This window comes from Oncorhynchus nerka, linkage group LG19, assembly GCF_034236695.1.
Source record: "Oncorhynchus nerka isolate Pitt River linkage group LG19, Oner_Uvic_2.0, whole genome shotgun sequence".
In the NCBI taxonomy this organism is placed as follows: domain Eukaryota; kingdom Metazoa; phylum Chordata; class Actinopteri; order Salmoniformes; family Salmonidae; genus Oncorhynchus; species Oncorhynchus nerka.
This window is the reverse complement of record NC_088414.1, coordinates 43,995,601-44,020,041: the sequence shown is the minus strand read 5'-3', so window position 1 is coordinate 44,020,041 and position 24,441 is coordinate 43,995,601. Positions and strand designations below refer to the sequence as shown.

At 43.0% G+C, this 24,441-nt stretch overlaps 1 protein-coding gene across 1 annotated transcript in view; it reads left to right on the top strand.

Annotated features, from left to right (window-relative positions):
- dchs1b (dachsous cadherin-related 1b) overlaps window positions 1-24,441 on the top strand; it is a 286,096-nt gene that overhangs the window by 246,509 nt on the left and 15,146 nt on the right. The window contains exons 25-29 of the mRNA XM_065004969.1: window positions 3,377-3,490; window positions 12,727-12,938; window positions 13,102-13,256; window positions 21,908-22,038; window positions 24,243-24,441. The exon at window positions 24,243-24,441 is cut by the window's right edge and continues 88 nt beyond it. Of these exons, the coding sequence (XP_064861041.1) occupies window positions 3,377-3,490; window positions 12,727-12,938; window positions 13,102-13,256; window positions 21,908-22,038; window positions 24,243-24,441 (811 nt within the window). The remainder of the gene's footprint in view (window positions 1-3,376; window positions 3,491-12,726; window positions 12,939-13,101; window positions 13,257-21,907; window positions 22,039-24,242) is intronic.

Here is a 24,441-nt window from a genome sequence, read left to right as displayed (position 1 = left end):
TACAAATGTAAACATCATGTTAAACATCCTTCTTCCCCAATGAAGTTTCTTTGTGAGAATTTGCCAGAACAATATGAGTTTCCCCAAAATATTTTCCACTGTAGTTGCATCGTCCAATATTGGGTTCTGTTGACTTTCTATCAGGTTCTGTTGATGTTCTATTGGGTTCTGTTGATGTTCTATCAGGTTCTGTTGACGTTCTATCAGGTTCTGTTGACGTTCTATCAGGTTCTGTTGATGTTCTATTAGGTTCTGTTGACGTTCGATCAGGTTCTGTTGACGTTCTATCAGGTTCTGTTGATGTTCTATTAGGTTATGTTGACGATCTATCGGGTTCTGACATTGGGTTCTGTTGATGTGACATTGGGATCTGTTGATGTGACATTGGGTTCTGTTGATGTGACATTGGGTTCTGTTGATGTGACATTGGGTTCTGTTGATGTGACATTGGGTTCTGTTGATGTGACATTCGGTTCTGTTGATGCGACCTTAACTGAGTAAAGAGAGCAAGCCGAGATCTACCGCTCAGATGTTTTTTTTTAAACATGACTTAAAAAATGTAACTACTAAAAACAGTTCTGTAGGAATGAGATTTGTGCAGTAGGTCTAATACATTATCACAGGATATTGACTATATGCCTGGTCTAATACATTATCACAGGATATTGACTATATGCCTGGTCTAATACATTATCACAGGATATTGACTATATGCCTGGTCTAATACATTATCACGGGATATTGACTATATGCCTGGTCTAATACATTATCACAGGATATTGACATATGCCTGGTCTAATACAATATCACAGCATATCGACTATATGCCTGGTCTAATACAATATCACAGCATATTGACTACATGCCTGCCCGAATACATTATCACAGCATATTGACATATGCCTGGTCTAATACATTATCACAGCATATTGACATATGCCTGGTCTAATACATTATCACAGCATATTGGCTATATGCCTGGTCTAATACATTATCACAGGATATTGGCTATAAGCCTGGTCTAATACATTATCACAGCATATCGACTATATGCCTGCCCTAATACATTATCACAGCATATTGGCTATATGCCTGGTCTAATACATTATCACAGGATATTTACTATATGCCTGGTCTAATACATTATCACAGCATATTGACATATGCCTGGTCTAATACATTATCACAGCATATTGACTATATGCCTGCCCGAATACATTATCACAGCATATTGGCTATATGCCTGGTCTAATACATTATCACAGGATATGGACTATATGCCTGGTCTAATACATTATCACAGGATATTGACTATATGCCTGGCCTAATACATTATCACAGGATATTGGCTATATGCCTGGTCTAATACATTATCACAGGATATTGACTATATGCCTGGTCTAATACATTATCACAGCATATTGGCTATATGCCTGGTCTAATACAATATCACAGCATATTGACTACATGCCTGCCCTAATACATTATCACAGCATATTGACATATGCCTGGTCTAATACATTATCACAGCATATCGACAATATGCCTGGTCTAATACATTATCACAGACTATATGCTTGGTCTAATACATTATCACAGACTATATGCCTGGTCAAATACATTATCTCAGACTAATATCTGGCCTAATACATTATCACAGACTATATGTCTGGCCTACTACATTATCACAGACGATATGTCTGGCCTAATACATTATCACAGATCTAATACATTATCACAAACTATATGCCTGGTCTAATACATTATCACAGACTATATGTCTGGTCTAATACATTATCACAGCATATTGACATGATGCCTGGTCTAATACATTATCACAGCATATTGACTATATGTCTGGCCTAATACATTATCACAGACCTAATGCCTGGTTTAATACATTATCACAGACCATATGTCTGGTGTAATACATTATCACAGACTATATGTCTGGTCTAATACATTATCTCAGACTATATGTCTGGTAATATGGTTCCTCTCAGACCATTATAATATTTCAAAACTGGAGCTTCGATAACAATCTAGATCAGTTGGTGTAGCACTTGCGAGTCACAGACGAGCATAAATGTTTAAAATTTTACACGACTGATGGTCACGGTGCTTTCATGACACCTGGGAACTCAGACAAAAACGAGGTCAAATCATGACGCCAGTGAACGTCAGGTCAGAAAGTTGGAGCTCTAGAAAGATGCCCGAGTTTCTGAGTTGGATGATCATTCAAAACCATTATCCCCAGTCGGATCTTGTTTTTTTCCCCAGAGTTCCCAGGTGTCTTGAACATACTGAAGTCAGAAGTCTTAGAGTTCCCAGGTGTTTTGAACACGGCATTAGTCTCAGTGGAGGAGGAGAGCAGCAGAGAGTCTGTCTCTCACGGTACCTGCCTTCTCTCTCCTTCCTTTCCTCTGGTGAGACTGACCGGAGAGAGGGGACACGGTCTTCCACCTGATGGCGAAACTCAAGTCACACCGTATCTACCTCAGGCACAAATTCATGTTGTTCCTATGACCAGAGAAAGACTAGCTGCTAATAATAATAATAATTCTGAATTCACAAGCCACTCGCACATCTGAGCTATCTTTTTATGCAGGTGTTTGGAAAAAGCTCTGACGAAGGCCGTGAGGCCGATACGTAAAGCTTATTAAAGATACTATAAAGAGCAATGTGCGGGATCCTTCTTCTCCTTTTCCAATAATAATAATAATAATAATAACAAAACCGCAGGGCTATCGATACACTCGGGCTACACATTCGTTGCAGCTGCAGCGCGAATGGAAGTAGAGAGAAGCTTTTTATGTTTTATGTTTTATGTTTTATGTTTTATGTTTTATGTTTTATTATTAGTGTTGAATAGAACCATTATTGAATAAAACTTAGATTTTGAACTCATAAAAACCGTAGCTCTTTGCTATATTCTTTGACAGTCTCTCTCTCTCTCTCTCTCTGGTCATGGTTATGAAGTCTCACGTAGTCTAGTAGCAAACGTTGCTGTGGCTGGGGCCGTGGAATCTCTCGGTAAGCGTATGAGCTATCTGATTGGTCAGCCCAGGAGGCACACCTGATTGAGCTACAGATCTCCCGGTCCGCCAGGTAGGCGGAGTTAGTTTTATTAGACAAATGAAAATAGGAAATGCTTTGCCTACCCAGTGTCCTTCATGTCTTTATCGTTGGCTTTTCTACAGAAATGTTTGGTGATCGACTAGGAAGAGCGGGCCGTCGGTTGCCGTTGATGCGTTGGTGACCACCGTGTCAATGTTATGTTGGGTTCTGTTCATGTTTTATTGGATTCTCGTTGAAATACGTAACCTTCCTGCCTGGTAACGTTGTACTCTGTATGTCTTAACCTGTCTCTCTGCAGGTACGGCTGTAGCTCAGGATCAGGCCCAGTACCCTGATGGAACCAGAAGAGGGATCAGCTATAGTCTCTTCTCTGGAAACAGACTGCAGGCCTTCAGCATCGGCACTAGCACAGGTACCTTTAGAGATCACAGGAGGTTGGAGGGAAGGGGCGGCACCTTAATTGGGGAGGACGGGCACTTAGTAAAGGCTGGAGCGGAATGTTTGGAAGGATATCAACAGTATCAAACACGTGGTTTCCATGGTTTCCATGGTTTCCATGTGTTTGACGCCATTCCGTTTGCTCCGTTCCAGACTTTATTATGAGCCGTCTTCCCCTCAGCAGCTTCCAATGGGAGAGATACTGCACAGATACTAACTACAACACTCACAGAGTTCATATTACAGTACTACATCACTCACAGAGTTAATATTACTGTACTACATCACTCACAGAGTTAATATTACTGTACTACATCACTCACAGAGTTAATATTACTGTACTACATCACTCACAGAATTAATATTACTGTACTACATCACTCACAGTTAATATTACTATACTACATCACTCACAGAGTTAATATTACTGTACTACATCACTTTAATATTACATACTACAACACTCACAGAGTTCATATTACCATACTACATCACTCACAGAGTTCATATTACATACTACAACACTCACAGAGTTAATATTACTGTACTACATCACTCACAGAGTTAATATTACAGTACTACATGACTCACAGAGTTAATATTACTGTACTACATCACTCACAGAGTTAATATTACTGTACTACATCACTCACAGAGTTAATATTACTGTACTACAACACTCAGAGTTAATAGTACTATACTACATCACTCACAGAGTTAATATTACATACTACAACACTCACAGAGTTAATATTACTGTACTACATCACTCACAGAGTTAATATTACTGTACTACATCACTCACAGAGTTAATATTACTGTACTACATCACTCACAGAGTTAATATTACTGTACTACAACACTCACAGAGTTAATATTACATACTACAACACTCACAGAGTTAATATTACTGTACTACATCACTCACAGAGTTAATATTACTGTACTACATCACTCACAGAATTAATATTACTGTACTACATCACTCACAGTTAATATTACTATACTACATCACTCACAGAGTTAATATTACTGTACTACATCACTCACAGAGTTAATATTACATACTACAACACTCACAGAGTTCATATTACCATACTACATCACTCACAGAGTTCATATTACATACTACAACACTCACAGAGTTAATATTACTGTACTACATCACTCACAGAGTTAATATTACAGTACTACATCACTCACAGAGTTAATATTACTGTACTACATCACTCACAGAGTTAATATTACTGTACTACATCACTCACAGAGTTAATATTACTGTACTACAACACTCACAGAGTTAATAGTACTATACTACATCACTCACAGAGTTAATATTACATACTACAACACTCACAGAGTTAATATTACATACTACAACACTCACAGAGTTAATAGTACTATACTACATCACTCACAGAGTTAATATTACATACTACATCACTCACAGAGTTAATAGTACTATACTACATCACTCACAGAGTTCATATTACCATACTACAACACTCACAGTTCATACTACATCACTCACAGAGTTAATAGTACTATACTACATCACTCACAGAGTTCATATTACCATACTACATCACGCATCGGGTTAACAGTACTATACTACATCACTCACAGAGTTCATATTACCATACTACATCACGCATCGGGTTAACAGTACTATACTACATCACTCACAGAGTTCATATTACCATACTACATCACGCATCGGGTTAACAGTGCTATACTACATCACTCACAGAGTTCATATTACCATACTACATCACGCATCGGGTTAACAGTACTATACTACATCACTCACATAGTTCATATTACCATACTACAACACTCACAGTTCATACTACATCACGCATCGGGTTAATAGTACTATACTACATCACGCATCGGGTTAATAGTACTATACTACATCACGCATCGGGTTAATAGTACTATACTACATCACTCACAGAGTTCATATTACCATACTACATCACTCACAGAGTTCATATTACATACTACAACACTCACAGAGTTAATATTACTGTACTACATCACTCACAGAGTTAATATTACAGTACTACATCACTCACAGAGTTAATATTACTGTACTACATCACTCACAGAGTTAATATTACTGTACTACATCACTCACAGAGTTAATATTACTGTACTACAACACTCACAGAGTTAATAGTACTATACTACATCACTCACAGAGTTAATATTACATACTACAACACTCACAGAGTTAATATTACATACTACAACACTCACAGAGTTAATAGTACTATACTACATCACTCACAGAGTTAATATTACATACTACATCACTCACAGAGTTAATAGTACTATACTACATCACTCACAGAGTTCATATTACCATACTACAACACTCACAGTTCATACTACATCACTCACAGAGTTAATAGTACTATACTACATCACTCACAGAGTTCATATTACCATACTACATCACGCATCGGGTTAACAGTACTATACTACATCACTCACAGAGTTCATATTACCATACTACATCACGCATCGGGTTAACAGTACTATACTACATCACTCACAGAGTTCATATTACCATACTACATCACGCATCGGGTTAACAGTACTATACTACATCACTCACAGAGTTCATATTACCATACTACATCACGCATCGGGTTAATAGTACTATACTACATCACTCACAGAGTTCATATTACCATACTACATCACGCATCGGGTTAACAGTGCTATACTACATCACTCACAGAGTTCATATTACCATACTACATCACGCATCGGGTTAACAGTACTACACTACATCACGCATCGGGTTAATAGTACTATACTACATCACGCATCGGGTTAACAGTACTATACTACATCACTCACATAGTTCATATTACCATACTACAACACTCACAGTTCATACTACATCACGCATCGGGTTAATAGTACTATACTACATCACGCATCGGGTTAATAGTACTATACTACATCACGCATCGGGTTAATAGTACTATACTACATCACTCACAGAGTTCATATTACCATACTACATCACGCATCGGGTTAACAGTACTATACTACATCACTCACAGAGTTCATATTACCATACTACATCACGCATCGGGTTAACAGTACTATACTACATCACTCACAGAGTTCATATTACCATACTACATCACGCATCGGGTTAACAGTACTATACTACATCACTCACAGAGTTCATATTACCATACTACATCACGCATCGGGTTAACAGTACTATACTACATCACGCATCGGGTTAATAGTACTATACTACATCACGCATCGGGTTAACAGTACTATACTACATCACTCACATAGTTCATATTACCATACTACAACACTCACAGTTCATACTACATCACGCATCGGGTTAATAGTACTATACTACATCACGCATCGGGTTAATAGTACTATACTACATCACGCATCGGGTTAATAGTACTATACTACATCACTCACATAGTTCATATTACCATACTACAACACTCACAGTTCATACTACATCACGCATCGGGTTAATAGTACTATACTACATCACGCATCGGGTTAATAGTACTATACTACATCACGCATCGGGTTAACAGTACTATACTACATCACGCATCGGGTTAACAGTACTATACTACATCACGCATCGGGTTAACCTGTTGCTTCTACTCGGGACGCTTGCGTCCCAACTAGAGCTCTGGAAATGCAAATGCGCTACGCTAAATGCTAATAGTATTAGTTAAAACTCAAAAGTTCATTAAAATACACATGCAGGGTATCGAATTAAAGCTACACTCGTTGTGAATCCAGGCAACAAGTCAGATTTTTAAAATGCTTTTCGGCGAAAGCATGAGAAGCTATTATCTGATAGCATGCAACACCCCAAAAGACCCACAGGGGACGTAAACAAAATAATTAGCATTTCGGCGTTACACAAACCGCACAATAAAATAGAAAACATTCATTACCTTTCACCATCTTCTTTGTTGGCACTCCTAGATGTCCCATAAACACTATTTGGGTCTTTATTTCGATTAAATCGGTCCATATAAAGCCTAGATATCGTTATATGTAGACTGTGTGATAAACGAAAAAACATCGTTTCAAAACGTAACGTCATTTTTTAAAATTCAAAAAGTCGACGATAAACTTTCACAAAACACTTCGAAATACGTTTGTAATGCAACTTTAGGTATTAGTAAACGTTAATAAGCGATAAAATTCATCAGGAGGCGATGTAAAGATCATTAGCTGTCCGTCTGGAAAAATGTCCGGCTAGAAACTCAACGAAAATATCCGGTCGTAGACCGGATTAGATACGGTGTCCTGTATGTGTTTGACCAAGAAAAAACTCGAAGGGAAATGACAAGACTCTAGACACCCTGTGGAAGCTGTAGGTACTGCAACCTCAGGCAATTAATTGTGGTTCACGTTTATCAATGGGTTCAAGTAGCGCATGGATATATTTTCCCCATTTTCAGTGATCAGTTTTTCCTGTGCTTTTCGATGTAAATTCCGTTCTGGTAAAGCCACAGCAGTGATTTAACCAGTTTTTTAAACGTCTGAGTGTTTTCTATCCACACAGACTAAGCAAATGCATATACTATATTCCTGGCATGAGTAGCAGGGCGCTGAAATGTTGCGCGATTTTTAACAGAATGTTCAAAAAAGTATAGGGTCGACTGAAGAGGTTAATAGTACTATACTACATCACGCATCGGGTTAACAGTACTATACTACATCACGCATCGGGTTAACAGTACTATACTACATCACGCATCGGGTTAATAGTACTGTACTACATCACGCATCGGGTTAACAGTACTATACTACATCACGCATCGGGTTAATAGTACTGTACTACATCACGCATCGGGTTAACAGTACTATACTACATCACGCATCGGGTTAATAGTACTGTACTACATCACGCATCGGGTTAACAGTACTATACTACATCACGCATCGGGTTAACAGTACTATACTACATCACGCATCGGGTTAACAGTACTATACTACATCACGCATCGGGTTAACAGTACTATACTACATCACGCATCGGGTTAATAGTACTGTACTACATCACGCATCGGGTTAACAGTACTATACTACATCACGCATCGGGTTAATAGTACTGTACTACATCACGCATCGGGTTAACAGTACTATACTACATCACGCATCGGGTTAACAGTACTATACTACATCACGCATCGGGTTAACAGTACTATACTACATCACGCATCGGGTTAACAGTACTATACTACATCACGCATCGGGTTAATAGTACTATACTACATCACGCATCGGGTTAATAGTACTGTACTACATCACGCATCGGGTTAACAGTACTGTACTACATCACGCATCGGGTTAACAGTACTATACTACATCACGCATCGGGTTAATAGTACTATACTACATCACGCATCGGGTTAACAGTACTATACTACATCACGCATCGGGTTAATAGTACTATACTACATCACGCATCGGGTTAACAGTACTATACTACATCACGCATCGGGTTAACAGTACTATACTACATCACGCATCGGGTTAATAGTACTATACTACATCACGCATCGGGTTAACAGTACTATACTACATCACGCATCGGGTTAATAGTACTATACTACATCACGCATCGGGTTAATAGTACTGTACTACATCACGCATCGGGTTAACAGTACTATACTACATCACGCATCGGGTTAACAGTACTATACTACATCACGCATCGGGTTAACAGTACTATACTACATCACGCATCGGGTTAACAGTACTATACTACATCACGCATCGGGTTAACAGTACTATACTACATCACGCATCGGGTTAACAGTACTATACTACATCACGCATCGGGTTAACAGTACTATACTACATCACGCATCGGGTTAACAGTACTATACTACATCACGCATCGGGTTAACAGTACTATACTACATCACGCATCGGGTTAACAGTACTGTACTACATCACGCATGGGTTAACAACACATTATAGAGGAATCCAACTCTTCTCTATAAACAGACAGTGAACGCAGTGGGGACATGCACTACATGACCAAAAGTATGTGGACACCTGCTCATCGAACATCTCATTCCAAAATCATGGACATTAATATGGAGTTGGTCCCTCCTTCGCTACTGTAACAGCCTCCACTCTTCTGAAAAGGTTTTCCACTAGATGTTGTAACATTGCTGTAGTAGACTTGCTAGACTTGCTTCTATTCAGCCACAAGAGCATTAGTGAGGTCGGGCTCTGATGTTGGGTGATTAGGCATGGCGCGTAGTCTGTGTTCAAATTCATCACAAAGGTGTTCGATGGGGTTGAGGTCAGGGCTCTGTGCAGGCCAGTCAGGTTCTTCCACACTAATCTCGACAAACCATTTCCGTTTGAACCTCGCTTTGTGCACGGAGGCATTGTCATGATGAAACAGGAAAGGGCCTTCCCCGAACTTTTTGTCACAAAGTTGGAAGCGCATAACCGTCTAGAACGTCATTGTATGTTGTAGCGTTAAGATTTTCCTTCGCTGGAACTAAGGGGCCTAGCCTGAACCATGAAAAACAGCCCCAGACTATTATTCTTCCTCCACCAAACTTTACAGTTGGCGCTCTGCATTGGGGAGGGTAGCGTTCTCCTGGCATTTGCCAAACCCAAATTTGTCCGTCAGACTGCCAGATAGTGAAGCATTGCCTCCAGAGGCAGTTTGGAACTCGGTAGTGAGTTTTGCGAAAGAGGACAAACGATTTTGACACGCTTCAGAACTCGGCGTTCCCGTTCCGTGAGCTTGTGTGGCCTACCACTTCGCTGCTGAGCCGTTGTTGCTCCCAGACGTTTCTACTTCACAATAACAGCACTTACTGTTGACCGGGGCAGCTCAAGCAGGGTAGAAATTTCACAAACTGACTTGTTACAAAGGTGGCATCCTATGACGGTGCCACGTTGAAAGTCATTGAGCTCTTCAGAAAGGCAATTCAACTGCCAATGCTTGTCTATGGAGATTGCATGGCTGTGTGCTCGATTTTATACACTTGCCAGCAATGGGTGTGACTGAAACAGCCAAATCCACTAATTTGAAGGGGTGTCCACATACTTTTGTTTATATAGTGTAGTGTATATCTCTTCTGCTTTATAAGTTCTGTCTTTATGAATACCTGATTGTATATATAGTGTATTGTATATATAGTGTACTGTATATATAGTGTATTGTGTATATAGTGTATTGTATATATATGGTACTGTATATATAGTGTATTGTGTGTATAGTGTATTGTATATATGGTGTACTGTATATATAGTGTATTGTATATATAGTGTGTTGTATATATAGTGCACTGTATATATAGTGTACTGTATATATAGTGTATTGTGTATATTTAGTGTATTGTATATATAGTGTGTATTGTATATATAGTGTGTTGTGTGTATATATTGTGTACTGTATATATATTGTGTTGTATATATAGTGTACTGTTTATATAGTGTACTGTATATATATAGTGTAGTGTGTGTATATATGGTGTATTGTGCATATAAAGTGTGTTGTAAATATAATGTACTCTATATATAGTGTATTGCATATATAGTGTATTACCTATATAGTGTGTTGTGTATATATAGTGTACTGTATATATAGTGTATTATGTGTATATATAGTGTACTGTATATATAGTGTACTGTATATATAGTGTATTGTATATATAGTGTACTGTATATATAGTGTACTGTATATGTATTGTATATATAGTGTACTGTATATATATTGTATTGTATATATAGTGTTCTGTATATATAGTGTATTGTATATATAGAGTATTGTATATATAGTGTGTTGTATATATAGTGTACTGTATATATAGTGTACTGTATATATAGTGTATTGTATATATAGAGTATTGTATATATAGTGTGTTGTATATATAGAGTATTGTATATATAGTGTGTTGTATATATAGTGTACTGTATATATAGTGTACTGTATATATAGTGTATTGTATATATAGTGTATTGTATATATAGAGTATTGTATATATAGTGTGTTGTATATATAGTGTACTGTATATATAGTGTATTGTATATATAGAGTATTGTATATATAGTGTGTTGTATATATAGTGTACTGTATATATAGTGTACTGTATATATAGTGTATTGTATATATAGTGTACGGTATATATAGTGTACTGTATATATAGTGTACTGTATATATAGTGTACTGGATATATAGTGTATTGTGTATATATAGTGTACTGTATATATAGTGTACTGTATATATAGTGTACTGTATATATATTGTATTGTATATATAGTGTACTGTATATATAGTGTACTGTATATATACTGTACTGTATATATAGTGTACTGTATATATACTGTACTGTATATCTAGAGTTTATGCTCACCATGTACTATCTGGTCCAGTGTTCTAATAAGATCATAGAAGTCACCATACCCCAACACCCCCCACCATACCCCACCATACCCCTCCATACCCTACCATACCCCTCCATACCCCTCCATACTCCTCCGCCCTCCACCATACCCCAACACCCCCACCATACCCCACCATACCCTCCATACCCTACCATACCCCTCCATACCCCTCCATACTCCTCCGCCCCTCCACCATACCCCATCGCCCCCACCATACCCCTACATACCCCACTGCCCCCGCCATACCCCTCCATACCCTACCATACCCCACCATACCCCACTGCCCCCACCATACTCCACCATACCCCACCATACTCCCCCATACCCCACCATACTCCACCACAACCCACCATACTCCACCATACCCCACCATACTCCCCATACCCCACCATACTCCACTGCCCCCCGCCATACTCCACCATACCCCACCATACCCCACCATACCCCACCATACTCCACCGCCCCCACCATACCCCACCGCCCCGCCCCTCACCATACTCCACCGCCCCCACCATACTCCACCATACTCCCCACCATACTCCACCATACTCCCCCACCATACCCCACCGCCCCCACCATACTCCACCGCCTCCCACCATACTCTACCATGCTCCACCATACTCCTAACCCTCTCACTGTCTCTCAGCTCTCCCTTACCTCTTAATCACCTGTCCCTCTCCTTGTCCCCTCCCTGTCCCCCTCCGTGTCCCTGTCCCCCTCCCTGTCCCTCTCCCTGTCCCCCTCCCTGTCCCTCTCCCTGTCCCCCAGGTGAAATCTGGGTTCAGAGGTCGTTGGGTCTGGACTTTGAGGACACTCCGCGACTCCGCCTGGTAGTGAAGGCTGAGACGGCTTCGTCCAGCTCCTTCATGGCCGTCAACCTGATCCTGCAGGACATCAATGACAACCTGCCACGCTTCCAGCTCCAGAACTATGTAGCCTACATGAGAGAGGCCCAGGGTTACGACATGCCAATCATACAGGTATGGAGGACAATAGCAGGCACACGCGCACACACACACACACACACACACACACACACACACACACACACACACACACACACACACACACACACACACACACACTCTCGCTCTCACAGGAACACACACTCACTCTCCAGCTACTTCCTGTCTCATCTGTCAGGTGGTGGCAGAGGACGTGGACCAGGGGCAGAATGGTCAGGTGACCTACTCTATCCAATCATCAGGAGGCATGAGCGGCCTGTTCAAGATCGACCCTGTCACGGGAAGCATCACCACCGCCGCCATCATGGACAGAGAGATCTGGACTCAGACCAGGTGAGGGGATAATGGTGTGTGTGTGTGGCAGAGAGATCTGGACTCAGACCAGGTGAGGGAATAATGGTGTGTGTGTGTGGCAGAGAGATCTGGACTCAGACCAGGTGAGGGAATAATGGTGTGTGTGTGTGGCAGAGAGATCTGGACTCAGACCAGGTGAGTAGCGTTTTAAATAACAGATCAAGGTTTGTTTCATACCTACGACTGCAGCACAGCCCAATATAGCCCAGCAGAGACCAACAGAGCCCAACACAGCCCAATAGAGCATAATGCAGCCCAATATAGCATAATGCAGCCCAATACAGCATAACACAGGCCAATACAGCATAACACAGCCCAATACATCATAGCTCAGCCCAGCAGAGCCCAACACAGCCCAATACAGCATAGTGCAGCCCAATACATCATAACACAGTCCAATACAGCATAACACAGCCCAATACATCATAGCTCAGCCCAGCAGAGCCCAACACAGCCCAATACAGCATAACACAGCCCAATACAGCATAGTGCAGCCCAATACATCATAATGCAGCCCAATATAGCATAACACAGCCCAATACAGCATAGCACAGCCCAATACAGCATAACACAGCCCAATACAGCCCAATATCATAGTACAGCCCAATACATGATAACACAGCCCAATACAGCCCAATACAGCATAGTGCAGCCCAATACAGCCCAATATATCATAGTACAGCCTAATACATCATAGTGCAGCCCAATACAGCATAATACAGCCCAATACAGCATAACACAGCCCAATACATCATAGTGCAGCCCAATACAGCCCAATACAGCCCAATACAGCATAATGCAGCCCAATACATCATAGTGCAGCCCAATACAGCATAGTGCAGCCCAATACAGCATAGTGCAGCCCAATACAGCATAATGCAGCCCAATACATCATAGTGCAGCCCAATAAAGCATAGTGCAGCCCAATACAGCATAGTGCAGCCCAATACAGCATAGTGCAGCCCAATAAAGCATAGTGCAGCCCAATAAATCATAGTGCAGCCCAATACATCATAGTGCAGCCCAATACAGCCCAATACATCATAGTGCAGCCCAATACAGCCCAATACATCATAGTGCAGCCCAATACAGCATAATGCAGCCCAATACAGCCCAATATATCATAGTGCAGCCCAATACAGCCCAATACAGCATAGTGCAGCCCAATACATCATAGTGCAGCCCAATACAGCCCAATACATCATAGTGCAGCCCAATACAGCCCAATACAGCATAATGCAGCCCAATACAGCATAGTGCAGCCCAATACAGCATAGTGCAGCCCAATACATCATAATGCAGCCCAATACAGCATAGTGCAGCCCAATACAGCATAATGCAGCCCAATACAGCATAACACAGCCCAATACAGCATAGTGCAGCCCAATACAGCATAACACAGCCCAATACATCATAGTGCAGCCCAATACAGCATAACACAGCCCAATACAGCATAATGCAGCCCAATACAGCATAACACAGCCCAATACAGCATAGTGCAGCCCAATACATCATAGTGCAGCCCAATACAGCATAGTGCAGCCCAATACAGCATAATGCAGCCCAATACAGCATAACACAGCCCAATACATCATAGTGCAGCCCAATACAGCCCAATACAGCCCAATACAGCCCAATACAGCATAATGCAGCCCAATACAGCATAGTGCAGCCCAATACAGCCCAATACAGCCCAATACAGCATAATGCAGCCCAATAAAGCATAGTGCAGCCCAATACATCATAGTGCAGCCCAATACAGCATAGTGCAGCCCAATACATCATAGTGCAGCCCAATACAGCATAGTGCAGCCCAATACAGCATAGTGCAGCCCAATACAGCATAGTGCAGCCCAATACATCATAGTGCAGCCCAATACAGCCCAATACATCATAGTGCAGCCCAATACAGCATAATGCAGCCCAATACAGCCCAATATATCATAGTGCAGCCCAATACAGCCCAATACATCATAGTGCACCCCAATACAGCATAACACAGCCCAATACATCATAGTGCAGCCCAATACAGCCCAATACAGCATAACACAGCCCAATACAGCATAGTGCAGCCCAATACATCATAATGCAGCCCAATATAGCATAACACAGCCCAATACAGCATAGCACAGCCCAATACAGCATAACACAGCCCAATACAGCCCAATATCATAGTACAGCCCAATACATGATAGTGCAGCCCAATACAGCCCAATACAGCATAGTGCAGCCCAATACAGCCCAATATATCATAGTACAGCCTAATACATCATAGTGCAGCCCAATACAGCATAATGCAGCCCAATACAGCATAATGCAGCCCAATACAGCATAACACAGCCCAATACAGCATAGTGCAGCCCAATACATCATAGTGCAGCCCAATATAGCATAACACAGCCCAATACAGCATAGTGCAGCCCAATACAGCATAACACAGCCTAATACATCATAGTGCAGCCCAATACAGCATAATGCAGCCCAATACAGCATAACACAGCCCAATACAGCATAACACAGCCCAATACAGCATAGTGCAGGCCAATACAGCATAGTGCAGGCCAATACAGCATAATGCAGCCCAATACAGCATAATACAGCCCAATACAGCATAACACAGCCCAATACATCATAGTGCAGCCCAATACAGCCCAATACAGCCCAATACAGCCCAATACAGCATAATGCAGCCCAATACAGCATAGTGCAGCCCAATACAGCCCAATACAGCCCAATACAGCATAGTGCAGCCCAATACAGCCCAATATATCATAGTGCAGCCCAATACAGCCCAATACATCATAGTGCAGCCCAATACAGCATAATGCAGCCCAATACATCATAGTGCAGCCCAATACATCATAGTGCAGCCCAATACAGCCCAATATATCATAGTGCAGCCCAATACAGCCCAATACATCATAGTGCAGCCCAATACAGCATAGTGCAGCCCAATACATCATAGTGCAGCCCAATACAGCCCAATACATCATAGTGCACCCCAATACAGCATAACACAGCCCAATACATCATAGTGCAGCCCAATACAGCCCAATACAGCATAACACAGCCCAATACATCATAGTGCAGCCCAATACAGCATAGTGCTGCCCAATATAGCCCAATACAGCCCAATATAGCATAACACAGCCCAGCAGAGCCCAATACAGCCTAATAGAGCCCATTTCAGCCCAATACAGCCAAACAGAGCCCAATACAGCCCAATACAGCCCAATACAGCCCAATACAGCCCCATACAGCCCAATACAGCCCAATACAGCCCAATAAAGCATAGTGCAGCCCAATACAGCATAGTGCAGCCCAATACATCATAGTGCAGCCCAATACAGCCCAATATATCATAGTGCAGCCCAATACAGATCCAAACACATAGCCCAATAGAGCTAATGCAGCATAATCACAGCCCAATACATCATAGCACAGCCCAATACAGCATAGTGCAGCCCAGCAGCCCATCCATCATAGTGCAGCCCAATACAGCATAGTGCAGCCCAATACATTATAACACAGCCCAATACATCATAGTGCACCCCAATACAGCATAACACAGCCCAGCAGAGCCCAACACAGCCCAATACAGCATAGTGCAGCCCAATACATCATAGTGCAGCCCAATACAGCATAGTGCTGCCCAGCCCAATACAGCCCATAGCATAACACAGCCCAGCAGAGCCCAATACAGCCTAATAGAGCCCATTTCAGTGCCAAACAGAGCCCAATACAGCATAGTGCAGCCCAATACAGCCCAATACAGCCCCATACAGCCCAATACAGCCCAATACAGCCCCATACAGCCCAATACAGCCCAATACAGCATAGTGCAGCCCCATACAGCCCAATATAGCCCAGCATAGTGCAACAGATCCCAACACAGCCCAATACAGCTCAATACAGCATAACAGCCCAATACAGCATAACACAGCCCATACAGCATAGCTCAGCCCAGCCCAACACAGCCCATAGTAGTGCAGCCCAATACATTATAACAGCCCAATACAGCATAGTGCAGCCCAATACAGCATCAGAGCCCAATACAGCCCAATACAGCATAGTGCAGCCCAATACAGCATAGTGCAGCCCAATACAGCCCAATACAGCATAGTGCAGCCCAATACAGCATAGTGCAGCCCAATACAGCCCAATACAGCATAGTGCAGCCCAATACAGCATAGTGCAGCCCAATACAGCATAGTACAGCCCAATACAGCATAGTGCAGCCCAATACAGCATAGTGCAGCCCAATACATCATAGTGCAGCCCAATACATCATAGTGCAGCCCAATACAGCCCAATACAGCATAGTGCAGCCCAATACAGCATAGTGCAGCCCAATACAGCATAGTGCAGCCCAATACAGCATAGTGCAGCCCAATACATCATAGTGCAGCCCAATACAGCCCAATACAGCATAGTGCAGCCCAATACATCATAGTGCAGCCCAATACAGCATAGTGCAGCCCAATACAGCATAATACAGCATAGTGCAGCCCAATACAGCCCAATACAGCATAGTGCAGCCCAATACAGCCCAATACATCATAGTGCAGCCCAATACAGCATAGTGCAGCCCAATACAGCCCAATACAGCCCAATACAGCATAATGCAGCCCAATAAAGCATAGTGCAGCCCAATACAGCATAGTGCAGCCCAATACAGCATAGTGCAGCCCAATACAGCATAGTGCAGCCCAATACAGCATAGTGCAGCCCAATACATCATAGTGCAGCCCAATACATCATAGTGCAGCCCAATACAGCCCAATAGTGCAGCCCAATACAGCATAATGCAGCCCAATACAGCCCAATACAGCATAGTGCAGCCCAATACAGCAAAGTGAGCCCAATACAGCATAGTGCAGCCCAGCATAGTGCAGCCCCATCATAGTGCAGCCCAATCATAGTGCAGCCCAGAGAATCATAGTGCAGATCCAATACAGCATAATGCAGCCCAATACAGCCCAATATATCAGTGCATAATACAGCCCAATACAGCATAGTGCAGCCCAATACAGCATAGTGCAGCCCAATACAGCCCATCAGCCCAATACAGCATAATGCAGCCAATACAGCATAGTGCAGCCCAATACAGCATAGTATAACAGCATAGCCCAATACAGCATAGTGCAGCCCAGCACAGCCCAATACAGCATAGCACAGCCCAATACAGCATAGCACAGCCCAATACAGCATAACACAGCCCAATACAGTCATAGTGCAGCCCAATACAGCCAAACAGAGCCCAATACAGCCCAATACAGCCCAATACAGCCCCATACAGCCCAATATAGCCCAGCAGAGAACAACAGATCCCAACACAGCCCAATAGAGCTCAATACAGCATAACACAGCCCAATACAGCATAACACAGCCCAATACAGCATAGCTCAGCCCAGCAGATCCCAACACAGCCCAATACAGCATAGTGCAGCCCAATACATTATAACACAGCCCAATACAGCATAGCACAGCCCAGCAGAGCCCAACACAGCCCAATACAGCATAGTGCAGCCCAATACAGCATAGTGCAGCCCAATACATTATAACACAGCCCAATACAGCATAGTGCAGCCCAATACAGCATAGTGCAGCCCAATACAGCATAGTGCAGCCCAATACATTATAACACAGCCCAATACAGCATAGCACAGCCCAATACAGCATAACACAGCCCAGCAGAGCCCAACACAGCCCAATACAGCATAGTGCAGCCCAATACAGCATAGTGCAGCCCAATACAGCATAGTACAGCCCAATACAGCATAGTGCAGCCCAATACAGCATAGTGCAGCCCAATACAGCATAGTACAGCCCAATACAGCATAGTGCAGCCCAATAAAGCATAGTGCAGCCCAATAAAGCATAGTGCAGCCCAATAAAGCATAGTGCAGCCCAATACAGCATAGTGCAGCCCAATACAGCATAGTGCAGCCCAATACAGCCCAATACAGCCCAATATAGCATAACACAGCCCATTTCAGCCCAATACAGCCAAACAGAGCCCAATACAGCCCAATACAGCCAAACAGAGCCCAATACAGCCAAACACAGCCCAATACAGCCCAATACAGCCCAATACAGCCCAATACAGCCCAATACAGCCAAACAGAGCCCAATACAGCCAAACACAGCCCAATACAGCCCAATACAGCTCAATACAGCCCAATACAGCCCAATACAGCCAAACACAGCCCAATACAGCCAAACACAGCCCAATACAGCCCAACACAGCCCAATACAGCCCAATACAGCTCAATACAGCCCAATACAGCTCAATACAGCCCAATACAGCCCAATACAGCTCAATACAGCCCAATACAGCTCAATACAGCCCAATAGAGCCCAATACAGCCCAGCAGATCCCAATACAGCCCAATACAGCCCAATACAGCCAAACAGAGCCCAATAGAGCCCCAATAGAGCCCCAATAGAGCCCAATACAGCCCAATACAGCCAAACAGAGCCCAATAGAGCCCCAATAGAGCCCCAATAGAGCCCAATACAGCCCAATACAGCCCAATAGAGCCCAATAGAGCCCAACACACCCTCCTCTTTCTTTCTTTTAAAATTCCATCCCTTATTTCTAAGGCTGATGAAAGGACCTTATTTGTTCTAACTTTGTCTTTTGATATGTGGTTGTAAGTTGCTATGGATAAGACCATCTGCTAAAGGACTAAAATGTGTAATCGCTCTTGTGCTGTGTGGCTCAGAACTACAGTAGTTTAGCTCAGTGGTTCTCAAACCTCTCCTCAGACATTTTCACAATTTTTGGTTGTTGCCCTGAACTAGCTCACCAGATTCACCTTATCAAGGGATTGACGATTAGCAGACGAGTTGCATCAGGTGTGCTAGATGTGGAATATTAAAACAATCTAATTCATGGAACGGCTAGGTGTCCCTGAGGAGTGGTTTGAAAAAACCTCTGGTTCAGATCAAAAGTAGGTGTGTTCAAACTCTACCAGGTCCTGATTTACTGCTGTTTTTTCCCCTTCTATCTGATACTTCAACCACCTCATGTCCCAGGTCTTAATAACTTCCTAATTATAGGGGAAGAATGGAAAAAAAAGCAGTGCGACAGGCTGCAAGATGTAGCTCTTTAAGGAATACCTAGGATAGGATAAAGTAATCCTTCTCACCCCCCCCCCTCCCTTAAAAGATTTAGATGCACTATTGTAAAGTGGCTGCTCCACTGGATGTCATAAGGTGAATGCACCAATTTGTAAGTCGCTCTGGATAAGAGCGTCTGCTAAATGACTTAAATGTAAATGTAGTGTATGAATTAATGGTGGACAAGAGAGTAACGTACAACCTCAACTTCAGACCATCACACTGACTAATGAACCTCAACCTCAGAGCATCACACTGAGTAATGAACCTCAGACCATCACACTGAGTAACCAACCCCAACCTCAACCTCAGACCATCACACTGAGTAATGGACCTCAGACCATCACACTGAGTAACCAACCCCAACCTCAACCTCAGACCATCACACTGAGTAATGGACCTCAGACCATCACGCTGAGTAATGAACCTCAGACCATCACACTGAGTAATGAACCTCAACCTCAGACCATCACACTGAGTAATGAACCCCAACCTCAGACCATCACACTGAGTAATGAACCTCAACCTTAGACTATCACAATGAGTAATGAACCTCAGACCATCACACTGAGTAATGAACCTCAACCTCAGACCATCACACTGACTAACCAACCCCAACCTCAACCTCAGACCATCACACTGATTAATTAACCGCAACCTCAGCCCATCACACTGAGTAATGAACCTCAACCCCAGCCCATCACACTGAGTAATGAACCTCAACCTCAGACCATCACACTGAGTAACCAAACCCAACCTCAACCTCAGACCATCACACTGAGTAACCAACCCTAACCTCAACCTCAGACCATCACACTGAGTAATGAACCTCAGACCATCACACTGAGTAATGAACCTCAACCTCAGACCATCACACTGAGTAATGAACCCCAACCTCAGACCATCACACTGAGTAATGAACCTCAACCTCAGACCATCACACTGAGTAATGAGCCTCAACCTCAGACCATCACACTGAGTAATGAACCTCAACCTCAGACCATCACACTGAGTAATGAACCTCAACCTCAGACCATCACACTGAGTAATGAACCTCAACCTCAGACCATCACACTGAGTAATGAGCCTCAACCTCAGACCATCACACTGAGTAATGAACCTCAACCTCAGACCATCACACTGAGTAATGAGCCTCAACCTCAGACCATCACACTGAGTAATGAACCTCAACCTCAGACCATCACACTGAGTAATGAGCCTCAACCTCAGACCATCACACTGAGTAATGAACCTCAACCTCAAACCATCACACTGAGTAATGAACCTCAGACCATCACACTGAGTAATGAACCTCAGACCATCACACTGAGTAATGAGCCTCAACCTCAGACCATCACACTGAGTAATGAACCTCAACCTCAAACCATCACACTGAGTAATGAACCTCAGACCATCACACTGAGTAATGAACCTCAGACCATCACACTGAGTAATGAACCTCAGACCATCACACTGATGATTGTTTTGTTTTGTCTTGGCGAAAGGCTGGTCGTCACAGCGACGGACAGGGGCAGCCCGCGATTGGCCGGTTCGGCCACACTCACAGTGATCATCGTAGACCTCAACGACAACAGTCCAACAATCCCTCTGCCCCGGGAGGTCCGCATTCCTGAGAGTGAGTCACCTTTGCCCTTTGCTCTTTGACCTGTACGATGATATGTCTTTATTTCCAATAGGCCACTTTACATAGTACAGGACTCATGTACAGTAACATTCAGAACGTATTCAGACCCCTGGACCTTTTCCACATTTTGTTACGTTTACAGCCTTATTCTAAAATGTATTAAATATATTTTTCCCCTCATCAATCTACACACAATACCCCATAATGACAAAGTGAAAACAGGTTTTTAGAAATGTTTGCAAATGTATAAAAAAAAAAAAAACGGAAATAACTTTTTAACGTAAATATTCAGACCCTTTCCTACAACTAGATTGGTATTTTGGTATTTTATTAGGATCCCCAGTAGCTTTTGCAAAAGCAACAGCTACTCTTCCTGGAGTCCACAGAACACAGAACACAGAACACAGAACACACAACAAGACACATGACATAACACAGAACATCAATAGACATGATCAGCTCAAGGACAGAACTACATACAATTTTTAAAAAGGCACGCGTAGCCTACATATCAGTACATACACACAAACTATCTAGGTCCAATAGGGGAGAGGCGTTGTGCCGCGAGGTGTTGCTTTATCTGTTTATGAAACCAGGTTTGCTGTTTATTTGAGCAATATGAGATGGAAGGAAGTTCATTGCAATAAGGCCTATATATATATATATATATATATTGGAGTCCACCTGTGGTAAATTCAGTTGATTGGACATACAATTTAGAAAGGCACACACCTGTCTATATAAGGTCCCACAGTTGACAGTGCACATCAGAGCAAAAACCAAGCCATGAGGTCGAAGGAACTGTCTGTAAAGCTCTGAGACAGGATTGTGTCGAGGCACAGATCTCGGGAAGGGTACCAAAAATATTCTGCAACATTGAAGGTTCCAAAGAACACAGTGGCCTCCGTTATTCCTACATGGAAGAAATTTGGAACCACCAAGACTCTTCCTAGAGCTGGCCACCCGGTCAAACTGAGCAATCTGTGGAGTCGGGCCTTGGCCAGGGAGGTGACCACGAACCCGATGGTCATTCTGACAAAGCTCCAGAGTTCCTCTGTTGAGATGGCAGAACCTTCCAGAACTACAACCATCTCTGCAGCACTCCACCAATCAGGCCTTTACTCACAGAAGCCACTCCTTAGTAAAAGGCACATGACACCCCACTTGGAGTTTGCCAAAAGGCACCTAAAGACTCTCAGACCATGAGAAACAAGATTGAACTCTTTAGCCTGAATGCCAAGCGTAACGTCTGAAGGAAACCTGGCACCATCCCTAAGGTGAAGCATGGTGGTGGCAGCATCATGCTGTGGGGATGTTTTTCAGCGGCAGGGACTAGGAGACTAGTCAGGATCGAGGGAAAGATGAACGGAGCAAAGTACAGAGAGATCCTTGATGAAAACCTGCTCCAGAGTGCACAGGACCTGGGGCGAAAGATCACCTTCCAACTGGACAACGACCCTAAGCACAACAGTCAAGAAATCGCCAGAGTGGCTTCAGGACAAGTCTCTGAATGTCCTTGAGTGGCCCAGCCAGAGCCCAGACTTGAACCCGATCGAACAGCTCTGGAGAGACCTGAAAATAGCTCTGCAGCAACACTCCCCATCCAACTTCACAGAGCTTGAGAGGATCTGCAGAGAAGAATGGGAGAAACTCCCCGAATACAGGTGTGCCAAGCTTGTAGCATCACACCCAAGAAGACTCAAGGCTGTAATCACTGCCAAAGGTGCTTCAACAAAGTACTGAATAAAGGGTCTGAATACTTATGTAAATATATTTCTATATACATTTGCACAAAAAAAAATGTTTTTGCTTTGTCATTATGAGGTATTATGTGTAGATTGATGAGTGGAAAAAAGTATTTAATCAATTTTAGAATAAAGTTTTAACATAACAAAATGTGTAAAAAGACAAGGGGTCTGAATACTTTCTGAACTGCACTGTATATCCTAACCCCTCACCCCTCACCCCTCTAAGCCCTCATCCTAACCCCTCACCCCTCACCCCTCTAAGCCCTCATCCTAACCCCTCACTAAGCCCTCTAAGCCCTCATCCTAACCCCTCACCCCTCTAAGCCCTCATCCTAACCCCTCACCATCTAAGCCCTCATCCTAACCCCTCACCCCTCTAACCCCTCCACACTCTCAGTAACATGTCTCTGTCTCCTACCCGTTCCTCCACACCCCTCCCCTCCCTAGACACCCTGATCGGCACAGAGATCACCTTGGTAACGGGTAATGACGTGGACTCCAGCCCGGCCCTGTCCTACAGCCTCCAGCTGGACGGGTCGTCCCAGGGGAAGTTTGGGATTCACCGCTACAGTGGAGGGGTGTCTCTGACCGCCCCTCTGGACTACGAGGACAGGACCTGGTACACACTGACCGTCAGGGCTACTGA